Here is a 15395-nt window from a genome sequence, read left to right as displayed (position 1 = left end):
CGAAACCCTTTCAGATACGTGAGGTGTTGAGTAGCTTGACTTGGCTTACCTGGACACAACGAAGGCTGCACGGTGGAGATAGTCGCTACGCTCGCTCAGTACGTTTGCAGATCCTGCGTCAAGTAGCATATAGCACAACTATCATGTTGTCCAGATCTCCTCCACCTTCCATCCCTCCTCCTCCTCCTCCTCCTTGCTTGCTGACCTGCACCCATTCCTCTCCTTTATCGTATCCTCATCTGCCTCCAAATCCACCTTGGCGCCATCCCTGGTACAATCCAGCCTCTCAAACTCTTGAACAAAAACCCCCCAGACCTGGCCCCCGACCAGCGCAACATTTTCGAAGTACCAATGCTTCATATCATCCTCTCCCATCCTCTCCCCCTTTCGCAATCTTATCCCCAACAACGTCAACTCCTTCTCCAACTTTTGGACCTCCTTCTTCTTCCGAGCAATGGTACTCTTCTCGTGTGCGGCTGCTTCGATCCCGACTTCCACTGTCGCTACCCAAGCCTTCACGTGGGTATACCGTTTGATGTCGCTCTCGAACGGACAGATGTCGGTGAAGTACCGCGTCACCAAAGCGTTGTTGGGTGTGCATAAGAGAGCCTTGAACCACGGTGGGCGCAATGCTTGTTCTGACTTCAGTGCGGAGGAGAGGAGTTGCTCGTAGTGGGGGAGGAGCTCGTCGTAATAGTCGTCTAGATTACCCAACGCGGTAGATGCATTGGTTGCGGCGGAGGACGTATACCAGATGTCTGTGGGATTGTGAAGGGAGGCGGAGGCGGAGGCGGAGGAGGAGGAGGGGGAGGGGGAGTCGAGGAGGATACAGGGCAAGGCGCTAAGAGTGAGTGTGTGAAGGAGAGTGAGGTGGTCGTTGGCGATGGTGATCAAGGCTGGGAAGGACGAGGGACGGAAGGAAGCGGAAGTGTTGAGGGTGTTGAGGAGGGGTAGGTGAATGGTGTAGTTGATTGTCAGGGGAGCGAAAGCTTGGTGTGAAAGCCGGGCTTTGGGGACGGCCTGCTGTGCTGTATAGTTGGTCCATGCGCTTTGGTAGATAGAAAGAGTAAGGATGTAGCTGATGAAGAGGATGACCGGGGCGAGGATGATGTAGAATGATGAGAAGATTGCGAGATTGCTACGAGTACGCTTCGCATTTCTGTTGCTTTTGTTTTTGTTTTTGTCTTTGTCTTGCAAGGTGTGTCGAGTATTCAGTCGAGCTTGTGTGTCTGTGTCTGTGTCTGCTTCAGCGGAGGTAATATGATTATGGCCGTGACCATCTATGTCCATTGCTTGCTCTCTGACTCTTTTGCTCTCTCGTTGTCTTGCTTGTTCTCTTGTTCTATTATGTCTGCGAAATCCTCCTTCAATTGTCTAAGGCATGTATGTATTCTAGTTCCTGAGAGCATTATCTATCTATTCGGTTATTCAACACATCACCGTTTGATGGCGGCGGTGGACAGCACTAACCCTAATCCGAGCCCTAAGCCTGACTTTACTACGCTAGCCCCTTGGCCCGAGGTTCCACGTTGAGTCCGTCTTCATCATAGTATTAAGTATCAGGAATCAAAGAAAGAATAAAACAACAATAATAATAATATAAACAACATAAAGAAAGATTATCCGAAGAGATGCATTCATCTATTACATCCCCTGACCTTTTGACGGAATCGGAATTGAAAAGAAAAAGAGAAAAGAGAAAAAGAGAGAGAGAGATGCATTCATCTATTACATCCCCTGACCTTTTGACGGAATCGGAATTGAAAAGAAAAAGAGAAAAGAGAAAAAGAGAGAGAGAGAGGCATTCCTCGCATATAAAGAGCAATCAACCCTCAACCCTCACCGCTATCAACCCTCTCCTCCAAACTCCTGACCTTCCTTGCTCATCCGCTTATCCTCGCCATTCAGTTCAATCCAATCCAATCCAATCCTCCGTCTAATCCTCTCATCATGCCTCCACGTCGCCCTGCGTCATCAAAAGACGACAAGCCTCCATCTTTAGGCCTATCAGGCAGGCCCTCAAATGCAAGAGGAAAAGTACGAGTTGGGGGAGAAGCGAAACCGAAAGACGAAGATAAAATTGGAATCATACTTGATAGGATTCTTCTAGGCATTGGACTTCTTGCACTTGTTGGACTGGTGCTATATTTCATCGGTCTGGTTACGAATCCGAAGGACAAGTACCAGAAGCGATGTGACCGTCTTCACCACGAAGCCTATGCTCAAGCCGGCGCTCCAGTACCCGAAACATTGCACCGCTCGATTCAGGACGACATCAACATGACCAATTGCCCATCCGCGACTGAAGGAGACTACGGGCTCTGCATGAGGAACACCTTCAACCATGGCCAGCATGAGGCGCCAGTGACGTATTTCCCCGAGGATGTTATGAAATTCTTTTGGAACCATCGGCCGCGTCTTCTCCAAGCCCGTCAAGCCTCATTCATCTCCTCCCTAAGCCTGCCTTCAACCTCTCTGGTCTGACGCCGGTTCAACGGGGCGGGCTGGACCTGTGGTTCACGTGCACCTACCCACGCTTCGGTCAGACTCTGACGCAGCCTCTGAATCTTTCCTGTCCAGCCCAAGCCTTCAACCTCCTCTTCTTCCATAACACATTAGGTCATGGCAACGCTGTCCTTGCTGTCCTTGAGACCGGTCACGACAAGAGCGACATCCAGCAGGAGCAGGCACGAGCGTTCTCAGGTCAGGCGGGTACGCTGATGTTTCCGCGACTCACCTGCACAAGTCCTCTCCGATTTTCCGCCATCAAGAAAGTGCCGCCAGTAGTGATTGGAGTTTACCCCACATTCGCACCCAACATCTCTCCAGTTCAGTTCGATCATACGCCTCACAACTTGGCCAAGATTCTCTCCCAGTTACTCCACGAGATGATTCACGCGGTCACCTATCTCTACTCTTGCCCCATCTGTTACACTGGCAAGATGCCTGGCATACCGGGGATTATGGGGAATTATGCCCCGTGCCCGTACGTCGAGTTCCGTTACTTTGACGATCATGGACATGGGCCGATATGGCTGGCTCTAGCGGTGGCAATCGATCACATGTTAAATCAGGAGGGGGTGTTGGAGATTCCCGGCGTCAGTTGGAAAGACCACAGGTTGGATCTGCACGTTGATGATGTCATTGCGGAGTTTGAGGATGCACATACCATGCTTAGGATGATGAAAAAGATGAAATCTTAGACTAGGTAATCTTATTAATCTTTCGAACAGATAGCTATGGTGATTGTAACCGAAACGTTCCAAGGGTTACTGTAGGGTTCAATTAAAGATTGAAACGTTCATGAAGTACGTTTGAAAGTACAAAGATAACGTCAAGTAGGGTTAAACCCTATTCCTCTTCCTCTTCCTCTTTCTCTTCCTCTACCTCTTTCTTAGATCATGCCCATTGAATCTTTCTTCATTCACAAACTTAACCTGATCAGTCCCAAACCAGCCAGTCTTCCCACTCTTCCCACTCTTCCCACCCTTCCCACCCTTCCCCCTCTTCCCCCTCTTCCCACTCGACGGAAAACAGACTTGAAAACAAAATTCGCCATTGGGAGTTACCTGTCTTCTTGAAAGAAGATAGCCCCATACCAACCGCGGTGGAGCCTTTGTCGCCGTGCGCTGGCCGTCACTCGCTTTGTCTAGCCTCACCTGACACATGATCTGGCCACCTTGATCACCATCATCATCACCATCACTATCATCACCATCACCATCACCATCACCATCACCATCACCATCACCATCACCATCACCATCACCATCATCATCACCATCACTATCATCACCATCACCATCACCATCACCATCACCATCACCATCACCATCACCATCACCATCACCATCACCATCACCATCACCATCACCATCACCATCACCATCACCATCGCCATCGTCGCCGCCGTCGTCCTCTTCACTCGCCTGATTGATGGCCTGGGCGTTCAACCCCCTCGACCGCCGACCTTTCCAAAGCATTGTACCCATGAGTACCAAAACCACCCACCCAATCCGCGTCTTGTTTTCCGACGCAACCTGCACCGCTCTGAAGAAGAGTTGCCGCAAGCCACCACACCCACCGGTAACTGAAGGCTCGATGTCATGGGCCAATCTGTTTACAGCATCGGTCATGTCACTCGCAAAGACGTTGCCAGGGACGAAGTCAAAAGAGCGGACCCACTCATCGAGGCTGCCACCTTTTTTGTGAACCGTGCTCAAGTCGATGCCCGTTTCGATCAATTGTTCCATGAAGACACCGAAGCCGCCAATCCGGTCGTATTTGCTGAAGTAGTCTTTGAGGAGCTTGCATGTTGCGGACGCGTCGCACTCTATGGCGAGAGTGCTCTCGTGGAGCCACCGTAAATCCAACATGGACATGTCTGGCACTTCTATGGCGAGAGTGCTCTCGTAGAGCCACCGTAAACCCGACATGGGCATGTCTGGCATGGGCATGTCTGGCATTTGACGGTGGAATGTTTCTGCCACCTGGCTTGATGGGCGGGCGAATGGGTTGTAGCGGAATGATTTGGTTGGAAAGGGTGGTGTCCGTTCGGGTGGTATGGCTGATGATAAAGTGACTGACGACTGACTGACTGACTGCCACGAAGAAAGTCAGATGATGTGCAGTCCGAGAACAGGTGGAATGGCGGTTGTGTACGAGGAAGTCGATAATGATGAAGGAGAACGACGCTGAAGGGTTGAGAAGGAAGAAGAAGACTTTAAGAAGGGTGCAAAGTGGCTAGGGGCTGAAACTTTGGATTCCAAACATCTATTGTACGACACAATGCCCCTCTGAGCCACCTGTGAGTCTCAATGTCGTTGTGGTACTTTCCATCGTTTGAGGCCTCTCCTCTATGCCTAGAACACGGCCTCTGCTGGGCATTGTCTCGGGCGTGCGTACGGGATTGTTCAAAGAGGAGGAGAGGTATGAATCACCAGTGCCGTGATGTCTTTCTTTCCATCGTTTGAGGCCTCTCCTCTATGCCTAGAACACGGCCTCTGCTGGGCATTGTCTCGGGCGTGCGTACGGGATTGTTCAAAGAGGAGGAGAGGTATGAATCACCAGTGCCGTGATGTCTTTCTTTCCATCGTTTGAGGCCTCTCCTCTATGCCTAGAACACGGCCCCTGCTGGGCATTGTCTCGGGCGGGGTACGGGATTGTTCAAAGGGAGGAGGGTAGAACACCAGTGCCGTGATGTCTTTCTTTCCATCGTTTGAGGCCTCTCCTCTATGCCTAGAACACGGCCTCTGCTGGGCATTGTCTCGGGCGTGCGTACGGGAGCAGGTGAGAAGAAAGACCTTGTTCGAAGAGGAGGAGAGGTATGAATCACCAGTGCCGTGATGGCAAAGACATTGGACGTGCAGCAGGATTGACGTTGTCTCACTCGGTATGTCTTGTAAGACAAGCCGATTCCAAGCAAAGCAAGGCCAGCGCTAAATTTAGAAAGGGGGGAGAGCGCTCAGGAGTCAGATCGGGAAGTGACCATTCCCTTGCAAAGCAGCTGTTCCTTCTCAATGATATATGGTATAATCAGCACAGAGCGGGAGAGTTGACGATGCATATAATTTCTTGTTGGGAAGAAAATACAAGTAGCTAGCTCATGGCAACAAGCCACTGATTATGTATGGTACATCTGCATCTTCATCTGCCTAATTCAGCTCAAGTATTTACCTTATGTAGTTGCATACATACAGTCTCACCACGAGCTGAAGTATCTTCCATCTTCTCCCGGTATTTACTCTCCACCTGCTCTCTTGGACCAATCTCTCCGCTGCTGATAACGATTCATTGAGAGGCATTCTTCAGCGAGTCCGCCGAGGATTGTCAGCACAGCATAGACAGCTCGGTGAGATGGAACGGGAGACACAGCTTGGAAGGGTGCCTTCAGATAAGGAATACTAGACTCCATGAGCTTGTAGCTTCTTTCTCCACTCGTCTTCTTAATACTCTTATAGCGTTCATCAAAAGCAGTGAGAAAGTAGAGTGAAGTGAGGTGCAAATCAAAAGTAGGTATCCAAGATATCTAATTACATTACAGAGCTAATGGTATTAAAAGATATCCGGTATATTTCCTATCTCCCTTACGCATCCTCATTTCTCAATTCTCAATTCTCAATTACCAACACTCCCATCCTATGGCTGATGCTGATGGCTTTAGCGACATCGCCTGCGCATCACAATCGAAAGAGAAAGAGATTGCGAAGCGACTCGGTACCTCAGACTGATTGCCATTGCCCTCCGCAGTCCAGCGCTGGTAACCAACGACAACGAACACCTCCTTCATTCTGGGACAACCTCTCCCGACAGTGGCTCACTACCCGTACCCTTAGAGAGTGGAATCGCAGGACAGCCCTTGCTGCGGCCTTGGACCTACCTCCTCGTATCGATCACCACGACTGGGGCCTCGAGCGCTTTGCAAGACAAGGTGGACCTGATCTGAGTCACGTCCGAGGAGTAAGCGCTCTCTCCTCCCTTATCAGTTGAGCTTGCTGATATAGTCATAGTACCCGAATCCTACAAAGAGTCCTGCCTCCAGTCATACGATGCCCTCAAATCAATCAGGCTCACGGAAACGAATCAAGACCGGGGAAGCATCAGGCACGACCACGACCACCAAAAAAACTTCTCCATACGACCGCGCCTTCGAACAGCATCTCATTGATCATCGGATCTATCCCAGCAGATACAGACATACCGATCGCGAAAGTGTGCAAGAGCCTGATAATGTGGAAGAGCTGAGGACTATGTTGGCCCGATCTCGCGCGTCTCTTTCACCATCAAGGTTCACAGATCGCAAGTGGGAAGAGTTTGAGCAAGCAAGTGAACAGGCCGCGAGCGAAAATTCGGTGATGAGCAAGGCCTTCCCCATAATCGCAGGCACCGCCGACAACTCTTCCCAGGAGAATCTCGTGTTTGGGAATCTCAAGGAATTGACCGACGGCTCTATCACCCAAGCCAAACCGGATGTCTATTATGGTGAGTTCTCCTAGCTTCTATCGCTCTTCTCCAACCCGTTTGAGACGTTCGTGAGACACGAATGGCCGGTTCTAGGCGTTTGAAATCGCGAATACGCAGCCGTTTCAAGCTTTTGAGAATGAAAAGTGTTGACCAGTTCTATAATGGTAATACTGATTCCCATCTTCACTTCAGGATCGCCCCCCGAGCAGCTGAACGAACACGTCCGGCAAAGTCTCAGCGAATACATAGAGCCAACCACGCTGAAGACTCTTCCAATTCTACCCAATTGCTTCGCTGAAGGAAAAGGGCCAACAGCGGACACATCCGTCGGCAGGAGACAAGCATGCTACGATGGGGCAATTGGTGAACGTGGGATACTTCAACTTGAAGCGTACGCGAACGGCGGGAAAGCGCAATATGGAACCGCCCACACAATCGCATCTACCTATCATAGCGACACCGGAGATCTCACCATCTATTCCACCCATGCGACTCAGTCCAGCGACCCTCAGCACCCAATCGAGTATCATATGAGGAAGCTCAATGGCTGGAAGTTGACTGGGAATGCCGATCATTTCCGTCAGGGAGTCGGCGCCTTGAGAAATGCTAGGGATTGGGCAAAGAAGAAGCGAGACGATGTCATCGCAGCAGCAAATCGTGTTGCGCCGTACCTGAACACGACTGACACAGAGGACGGATCATCCTCACCCAGCCTCGTTTCGATAAGGTGAGTCAAGCTTCCGAGTGATCGTTTCTAGCTATGCAAACCTCGAACCCGTGGAAGCGACCTCGAAAAGCAGCGCTGACTCTGCAATTTCCAACAGGTCATCAAATGAAGGTGCTCAACCCGAATCGGAAACATCCTCTGACGAGCTCGCGCTGGACCTCACGCACAAATCTCCGACAAAAGCTCCGTCGAACCCTTCACCACCCGCTGCCTCTCTGGGTCGACACCCTAACAGAGCCTCTCAAAGCAAAGCAAGTCGTGGCCGGAAACCTGCGACCTGAACTGGAATGGAATATGGGAAAGAAAGAAGGCGCCTACAGCCCAAGGAGACCAGGAGGTGAAGTGGCTCATACGGCATGGTGCTTCCAGAAGAGAGAACGCAGAATAGAAGAAGCTGCGGAGCAAATTGCGATCTGCCAGTCGAGAACGGAGCTGAATGCACCATCGTGGCAGGAAAGAGCTTTCGGTAGAGCCCTCGCTGCGGTGTATACGTCGATAAACGCGACGTAAACACGCCGACCGAGCAGCGACGGTGGGGATTTTCGGAGCCTGTATCTACTCTCTATTTTGAGTCTTGAAACTTGGAGCTTTCACTCTCTGGACGTGTTTCAAGGCTCGCTATACCCCCTCAAACAAGCAAGACCAACTCGGAAGTCATTCAGATTCAGCGTCCGATTCTATGCTCTCGTCCATGTCCATGTCAAGTATCTATGTCATTCGGAGCGGACATATTTCATCTTAAGGAGCTATGACAGCTAAGCAATCGTCTAGCTTATGCTCTTGCTTCTTCTACAATCCTTCATTTTCCTAATTCATTTTCCTTTTGCTTTCGATTGATAACAAAGTCTAGCTTGTGTTCTTGCTCCATCGATGTCCATGCCCATGACCATGCCCAAGTTCAATTTGCGGAGCCAGAGTCCTTTGGGATCGTATGAGTCGTGTGCATACAGGGCACTTGGCGATCCCGAAGCGAAGTGCGTCGCATGATCTTTTAATCCGTCTCCGTCTCCGTCTCCGTCTCCGCCGATGGACATTTTGTCGCAATTGATGTGCACTTGACGATCCCGAAGCAAAGTGCGTAGCATGATCTTTTAATCATCATAATCCGTCTCCGTCTCCGCCGATGGACATTTTGTTGCAATTGATGAGCAAAAACTCAATGACTCTGGAACTTACTTAGCGATGCTCTTACTCAATCCAAATCAACTCTCTTCTTCATCTTCTTCTTCACCTTCATCTTCATCGACCACTCTGCCCATGCACATGCAGAGGCCTTGCGACGACAAAATGACAATGACACCAACCACATCACCGAACACGCCACCCAATCAAGATCAAGATGTCGGCATGGATTTCGAGTCATACATCGAGCTCCTAAATTCAGACACGGTATTAACTTGCTCAACCTGCGAGGACTGTCAAATAGCATGCTGATCAAATTAATACAACCCAGGCCGTCTTGAATATCATGGCCAAGGGACAGGGTGCCCTCACACTCACTCAACAGCGACGACAACACACGCTCTATGTATTCTTCCACCCTAACGAGCTACTGTCAACTACCGGGCCCCAATCATCCCTTCCCCAAGCTAACCCAAGGAAAAGAAGGTGCACGCAAGCAGACAATGTCATGGACCAAGGATGGGGCGACGGAGCCGTACTACGCATTCAAGAGCTCTTGCCCCCCGAATTCCTAGCCGCCCATCTTGGCAACAATCCGACGGGCGACGCCGCCATCTTCCTCAACAACACGGATGCCGTGCAGCTCATCAAACACCAACAGCAGCACTCTAGCAGCAGCAGCAGCAGCAGCGAAGACGCCTTCGAAGAACTCGTCACCAGCATCTACAAATCCGACAGCCAGGCGGGGAAGAACCGCATCCGGTGGCTCTACCTCATGCTCTGCGTCTACGACATGATCCACCGCAAATTCCCCGGCCGCACGCGCGTGGGGTCCAAGATGAAGGAGCTCATCCGGACGGAATTCAAGACCCACATTGCGCAGGCGACCTCGCACAACGAGACGGACGAGGCCGAGCTGACGGACGTGCTGGCCAAGTGGTTCCTCTCGGGGCAGAAGTTGAATCTCCTGTGTGAGGCATTCGGGGACGGGAGTTTGCTTATCCTCGTGGAGCTGCTGAAGCAGGATTTGTGAGTTGAAACCCCGCCTTAAGATAGAGAGAGAGAGGACCAGAACTAACCATCGCGTCTGTTTTCTGTATGACAGCGTCGAAGTGCGGATGACCAAGACGGGCAAAATGAAGGAGACGTCGTTCGATCACCTCACGTACCTCAAGCTGGAAAGCCTGGCGGAATCGTCGGGTGCGAACATGCTGGGCGGGAACATTCGAAAAACCTTGCTTCGAGAATATCCGATCTAGATTGGTTGGAATGAATTTTACTTTATCGGAAATCCTAGACAGTAGTATAGAAGACAGACGTTGGGGTGAAAATATTAATTAACATGATGACTTCACGCTTACTCCTCTTTGCAAAACCGTTTGCGGGAGCTCAAGCTTAGCAGCCGCCCTATCAAAATTTTGCCGTAACCACCGCCAAATGTGCGTAAGAGGTATTTCGCATTACATAGATATAGAACCACATTTAAGTAGTCGTTACAGTAGTCACTGTAGCTATTTAAGTAGATTATAAGTAGTTACTATCTAAAAATCGGGCAGAACCTCTATATAGAGTGGTGAAGAAAAAAAATGGGCTGGGGCACACCAAAATGGAGCTCTATGACTGCACTCCCTATATATGGCGTATCAGACGGCTGGACTGTGCCAGAAACACGTCGTTAAACGACTTATTGACAGATCTTTGTGTGCGAGATTAATCCATAAGAATGTGGTGTAGTAGTAAGGTATGCCCTATAATGTAGCTTCACCGAACCACCTCTTGCCAGCCCATGCTGTCTGCAGTGCTTCCAGTAGTGCTCCCCGTAGTGCTCCCAGCAGTGGTCCCAGTAGTGCTCTATCCAGTGGTCTCAGCAGTGATCCCAGTAGTGCTCTGTCCAGTGGTCCCAGCAGTGCTCTCAGTAGTGCTCTCAGCAGTGCTCTATCCAGTGGTCCCAGTAGACAGTGCAGTAGTGCTCTGTCCAATGGTCTCAGTAGTAATACTCTGTTCAGTGATCTCAGTAGTAGTACTCTATTTAGTGGTCTCAGTAGTGCTCTGTCCAATGATCCCAGTAGTGCTCTGTCCAGTGGTCCCAGCAGTGGTGCGCTGTCCAGTGCTTTCAGTAGTGCTCTGTCCAGTGGTCCCAGTAGTGGTCCCAGTGGTCCCAGCAGTGCTCTATCCAGTGGTCTCAGCAGTGGTCCCAGTAGTGGTCCCAGTAGTGCTCTGTCCAGTGGTCTTAGTAGTGGTGCCCAGTGCTCTCAGAGTTCTGTCCAGTGGTCCCAGTAGTAGTGCTCTGTCCAGTGGTCCCAGTAGTGCTCTACCAGCAGTCCCAGTAGTGCTCCAGTCAGTGGTCCCAGTAGTGTCCCAGTCAGTACTCCAGTGGTCCCAGTAGTGCTCTGTCCAGTGGTCCCAGCAGTGCTCCCAGTAGTGCTCTCAGCAGTGCTCTATCCAGTGGTCCCAGTAGTGCTTGCTCTAGTCCAAGTGGTCCCAGTAGTAGTGCTCTGTCCAGTGGTCCCAGTAGTGTCAAGTGCTGTCCAGTGCTCTGTCCAGTTCCCAGTAGTGCTCCCAGCAGTGGTCCCAGTAGTGCTCTATCCAGTGGTCTCAGCAGTGGTCCCAGTAGTGCTCTCAGTAGTGCTCTGTCCAGTGGTCCCAGTAGTGCTCCCCGTAGTAGTCCCAGCAGTGGTCCCAGTAGTGCTCTGTCCAGTGGTCTCAGGTCCAGTGGTCCCAGTAGTGATCTCAGTAGTGCTCTGTCCAGTGGTCCCAGCAGTGCTCTCAGTAGTGCTCTCAGCCCAGTAGAGTGCTCTATCCAGTGGTCCCAGTAGTAGTGCTCTATCCAGTGGTCCCAGTAGTAGTGCTCTGTCCAGTGGTCCCAGTAGTACTCTGTCCAGTGCTCCCAGTAGTGCTCTGTCCAGTGGTCCCAGTAGTAGTGCGCTGTCCAGTGCTTTCAGTAGTAGTGCTCTCAGCAGTGGTCCCAGTAGTGCTCTATCTAGTGGTCTCAGCAGTGGTCCCAGTAGTGCTCCCAGCAGTGCTCTGTCCAGTGGTCCCAGTAGTAGTGCGCTGTCCAAGTGCTTCCATGCTTTAGTAGTAGTGCTCCCAGCAGTGGTCCCAGTAGTGCTCTATCCAGTGGTTCCAGTAGTGCTCCCAGTAGTGCTCTGTCCAGTGGTCCCAATAGTAGTACTCTGTCCAGTGGTCCTAGTAGTAGTGCGCTGTCCAGTGCTTTCAGTAGTAGTGCTCTATCCAGTGCTCCCAGTAGTGCTCTGTCCAGTGGTCCCAGTAGTGCAGTGCGCTATCCAGTGCTCTTAGTACTACTTCCAGTACTAAGAGCAATTAATAGAGCACTATAAAGAGTAGTACTGGAAGTACTAGATAGCGCACTACTGGGAGCACTACGGGGAGTACTACTAAGACCACTGGACAGAGCACTACTACTGGGACCACTGGACAGAGCACTGCTGGGAGTACTAAATAGAGCACTACTACTGGAAGCACTGGATAGAGCACTACTAAGATTACTGCTGGGAGCACTACTGGGACCACTGGACAGAGCACTGCTGGGAGCACTACGGGGAGCACTACTGGGACCACTAGATAGAGTATTACTACTGGAACCACTGGATAGAGCACTACTACTAAGACTATTGAATAGACAATGTAGATAGATAGATAGGTAGATGCGGTAAGCTCGCAGCAATATAGATAAATGCGTAGTAGTGTAGGTAGATAGGTAGGTAGGCGTGTAGCAGTGTAGGTAGGTAGGTAGGTACGCGCGCAGCAATGTAGGTAGATAGGTACGGAGCAATATAGGTAGATAGGTACGGAGCAATGTAGATAGGTACGCCGTAATGTAGGTAGGTACGCCGTAATATAGGTAGGTACGCCGTAATATAGGTAGGTAGGTAGGTAGGTAGCTGCGTAGCTACCTATCTACCTACTTACCCACACTAGACAGGTTTAGCAATATAATTCAAAATAATAATTCAAAACGAAAAGGGTAATAATCTAATAGGCTAATCATATAGAGTAGTTATTAACCTCGTCAATTACCTATAAATTAAATTACTATTTTATATTATAAAATAGTAATTTAATTATAAAGTTACTCTATACGACGTTAACGTAACTACTTATTTAGATATATAAAATTGAAATTACGAAGATAGTTAGTAATAGTAATAATATAATAGCTTTACTCTTTATAATCTTATATTAATTTACTTAGTTAGCTACTTAGTTAATTACTTAATCTAATATTCTATAAGAGAAGAAATAATATATTATAGAGAGAATTATAAAGATATTAGTAGTAGTAGTAATATAATAGATCTACTCTCTACGATCTTATACTAGCTCGATACTTAATAAGAGAAGAAATTATTATAGTAGATAAATATAAAGAATATTATAAAGATAGTTAATAGTAGTAGTAATATAATAAATCTACTCTCTACGATTTTATATTAGTCTATTTAGTTAGCTACTTAGCTAGTTACTTAATTTAATATTCTATAAGAGAAGAAATAATATATTACGAAGAGAATTACGAAGATAGTTAGTAGTAGTAATAATATAATAGACCTACTCTCTATAATCTTATAATAATTCATTTAGTTAGCTACTTAGTTAGTTACTTAATTAGATATTTTATAAGAGAAGAAGTAATATAATATAAAGAATTTTACGAAGATAGTTAGTAGTAATAGAGATAAATTATAAATTTATACTCTAAAAGCTTAAATTCTTATAATTTCATATCTCTAATTATATTTTTATATCTCTTTATTAAATCTTAGAGTATAAAAATATAATTTACTATTCTTTAAGATATGAATTTATAATTTATTAAATTACGTCTTTAAGCGCTCGACGTTTAACGCTTTTAAAGAAGTTATAAAAGTCTTAAAAAGCCTCTAGAAAATTAAATTCTAAATTTATCGCGGATTAAGATAAGTTAGAGATTTATAATAGTAAGAGCTCGCCTTAGCCTCGAAGCGAGGTTTCGATAAGTTAGACGGCGAACCCTAGAGGTCTTCAGTTCGGGGCTTCCGAGGTCGGTCCGAGCTAATTCCGCAGCCTCCGAAGATCTAACCTCAGCGCACTATAGTAAATTACATTTTCATACCCTAAGAAATAACGAATTATCGATTCATACTTTATTAAAATATAAAAATATAATTAGAGATATAAATTTATAAGGATTTAAGATTTTAAAGTATAAATTTATAATTTGCTCGTAGTAGTAGTAATAATATGGCTGGGGGGCCTTTCCAGTAGTGAAAAGCTTGCCAAGTACTGGTTTTTAACTATTTTTAATTCTCAGAGAGATTCTCTAAAACCCTGGACCTTCGGGGCTCTTTAAGGGCTCTCCGAGACTATCGAGGGCGTTAAAGCAAGCTCGAAATTTGATTATTTTAGTGATATTTAATTGATTTCAAGCTTGCTTTAACAGCCCCTCGACAGAAGCCCGGAGAGCCCTTAAAGAGCCCGAAGGGTTTAAGGAATTTAAGGGATCTAATCCGAGAATCGAGAGAACGTTAGAGAGAGACGTTAGAGAGAGACGTTAAGTTCACTAAGAATCGAGAGAGACGTTGTAATTTATTTGACATACTCGGGGAGACCCCGAAACCCCCTAACCCTCCGGGGGCTCTCCGAGGGCTCTCCGAGGGCTTTTACCGAAGAGGCTCTTCTCGCGAGCTCGATAAATCTTAGTTTTTAGTATATCTTTACGAATACTTTATCGAATTTCGTCTTCTCTATACTATTTAAAAGCGTATAGTTAACTCTATAACTCTATAAATTTACTTTATTATTATTTATTACGTAATATAAAAGGAATTAAATAGAATAAATTAACAAAGTTAATATTCGAGATTCAGTCTTATAATACTTTCTCTTTTAAACGTACTCGTATTTAGATCGAAAATAAGAAATAAGATATATTTTAGACTAGAAATAATAAAATTCGATAATTTAATTAGTCACTAGCCTCTTAGCGTAGCACCCATTCTTATTTTCAAGTCTCGAGTATTGAGAAAGCAAGCTTTTTAATAATAGATTTACTCTTTATAGTCTTATATTAATTTACTTAGTTATCTACTTAGTTAGCTATTTAATTAAAGTACTTAATTAAATAAGAAAAGAGATTATTATAATAGATAAATATAAAGAATATTACGAAGAGACTAAGTAATAATAAGATTATTATTATTAAGAATACGACTTAGCTCTCTAAAATCCTACGTTATATACTCTTTACGATTTTACGTTAAATTACTACTTAGTAAACGAAGAACGATATTATAATTTAATCTATTAATTATATAGAAATACGCTATATTTAATATAAGCTACTTTAACGCGAAGACTATCTTAACGCGTAAGTATAGCGTATTTTTATATAATTAGTAGATTAAATTATAGTATTATTCTTCGTCTACTAAGTAATAATTTAATATAAGATCGTAAAGAGTATATATCGTGGAATTTTAAAGAGCTAAGCTATATTCTTAATAATAATAGTCTTATTATCGCTTAATCTCTTCGTAATATTCTTCGTATTTATCTATTACGATAGTCTCTTCTCTTATTTAAA

General features: G+C 46.7%; 6 protein-coding genes across 6 annotated transcripts; 4 read left to right on the top strand and 2 right to left on the bottom strand.

Annotated features, from left to right (window-relative positions):
• Window positions 1–141: 141 nt before the first annotated feature.
• Window positions 142–1290, bottom strand: HO173_008271 (uncharacterized protein; the record flags this gene model as incomplete). The annotated part of the gene is made up of 1 exon (XM_037310171.1): window positions 142–1290. The coding sequence occupies one exon, from the start codon at window positions 1288–1290 to the stop codon at window positions 142–144; it is 1149 nt and encodes a 382-aa protein (XP_037162957.1).
• Window positions 1291–1950: 660 nt separating this feature from the next.
• Window positions 1951–3203, top strand: HO173_008270 (uncharacterized protein; the record flags this gene model as incomplete). The annotated part of the gene is made up of 2 exons (XM_037310170.1): window positions 1951–2431; window positions 2581–3203. 2 exons carry the CDS (start codon window positions 1951–1953, stop codon window positions 3201–3203), a joined length of 1104 nt encoding a protein of 367 aa, XP_037162956.1.
• A 180-nt stretch (window positions 3204–3383) lies between these two features.
• On the bottom strand, window positions 3384–5727 carry HO173_008269 (uncharacterized protein; the record flags this gene model as incomplete). The annotated part of the gene is made up of 2 exons (XM_037310169.1): window positions 3384–4601; window positions 5698–5727. The coding sequence occupies 2 exons, from the start codon at window positions 5725–5727 to the stop codon at window positions 3384–3386; spliced, it is 1248 nt and encodes a 415-aa protein (XP_037162955.1).
• A 420-nt stretch (window positions 5728–6147) lies between these two features.
• HO173_008268 (uncharacterized protein) lies at window positions 6148–7971 on the top strand (the record flags this gene model as incomplete). Its single annotated transcript, XM_037310168.1, has 4 exons — window positions 6148–6459; window positions 6510–6981; window positions 7156–7690; window positions 7788–7971. The coding sequence occupies 4 exons, from the start codon at window positions 6148–6150 to the stop codon at window positions 7969–7971; spliced, it is 1503 nt and encodes a 500-aa protein (XP_037162954.1).
• Window positions 7972–8977: 1006 nt separating this feature from the next.
• Window positions 8978–10071, top strand: HO173_008267 (uncharacterized protein; the record flags this gene model as incomplete). The annotated part of the gene is made up of 3 exons (XM_037310167.1): window positions 8978–9079; window positions 9144–9841; window positions 9918–10071. The coding sequence occupies 3 exons, from the start codon at window positions 8978–8980 to the stop codon at window positions 10069–10071; spliced, it is 954 nt and encodes a 317-aa protein (XP_037162953.1).
• A 376-nt stretch (window positions 10072–10447) lies between these two features.
• On the top strand, window positions 10448–11092 carry HO173_008266 (uncharacterized protein; the record flags this gene model as incomplete). Its single annotated transcript, XM_037310166.1, has 2 exons — window positions 10448–10452; window positions 10621–11092. The coding sequence occupies 2 exons, from the start codon at window positions 10448–10450 to the stop codon at window positions 11090–11092; spliced, it is 477 nt and encodes a 158-aa protein (XP_037162952.1).
• Between the last annotated feature and the right edge of the window lie 4303 nt (window positions 11093–15395).

This window comes from Letharia columbiana, assembly GCF_014066305.1.
Source record: "Letharia columbiana isolate WasteWater2 chromosome Unknown Sc0000029_s0, whole genome shotgun sequence".
In the NCBI taxonomy this organism is placed as follows: Eukaryota; Fungi; Ascomycota; class Lecanoromycetes; order Lecanorales; family Parmeliaceae; genus Letharia; species Letharia columbiana.
This window is presented reverse-complemented; position numbering and strand designations above follow the sequence as displayed.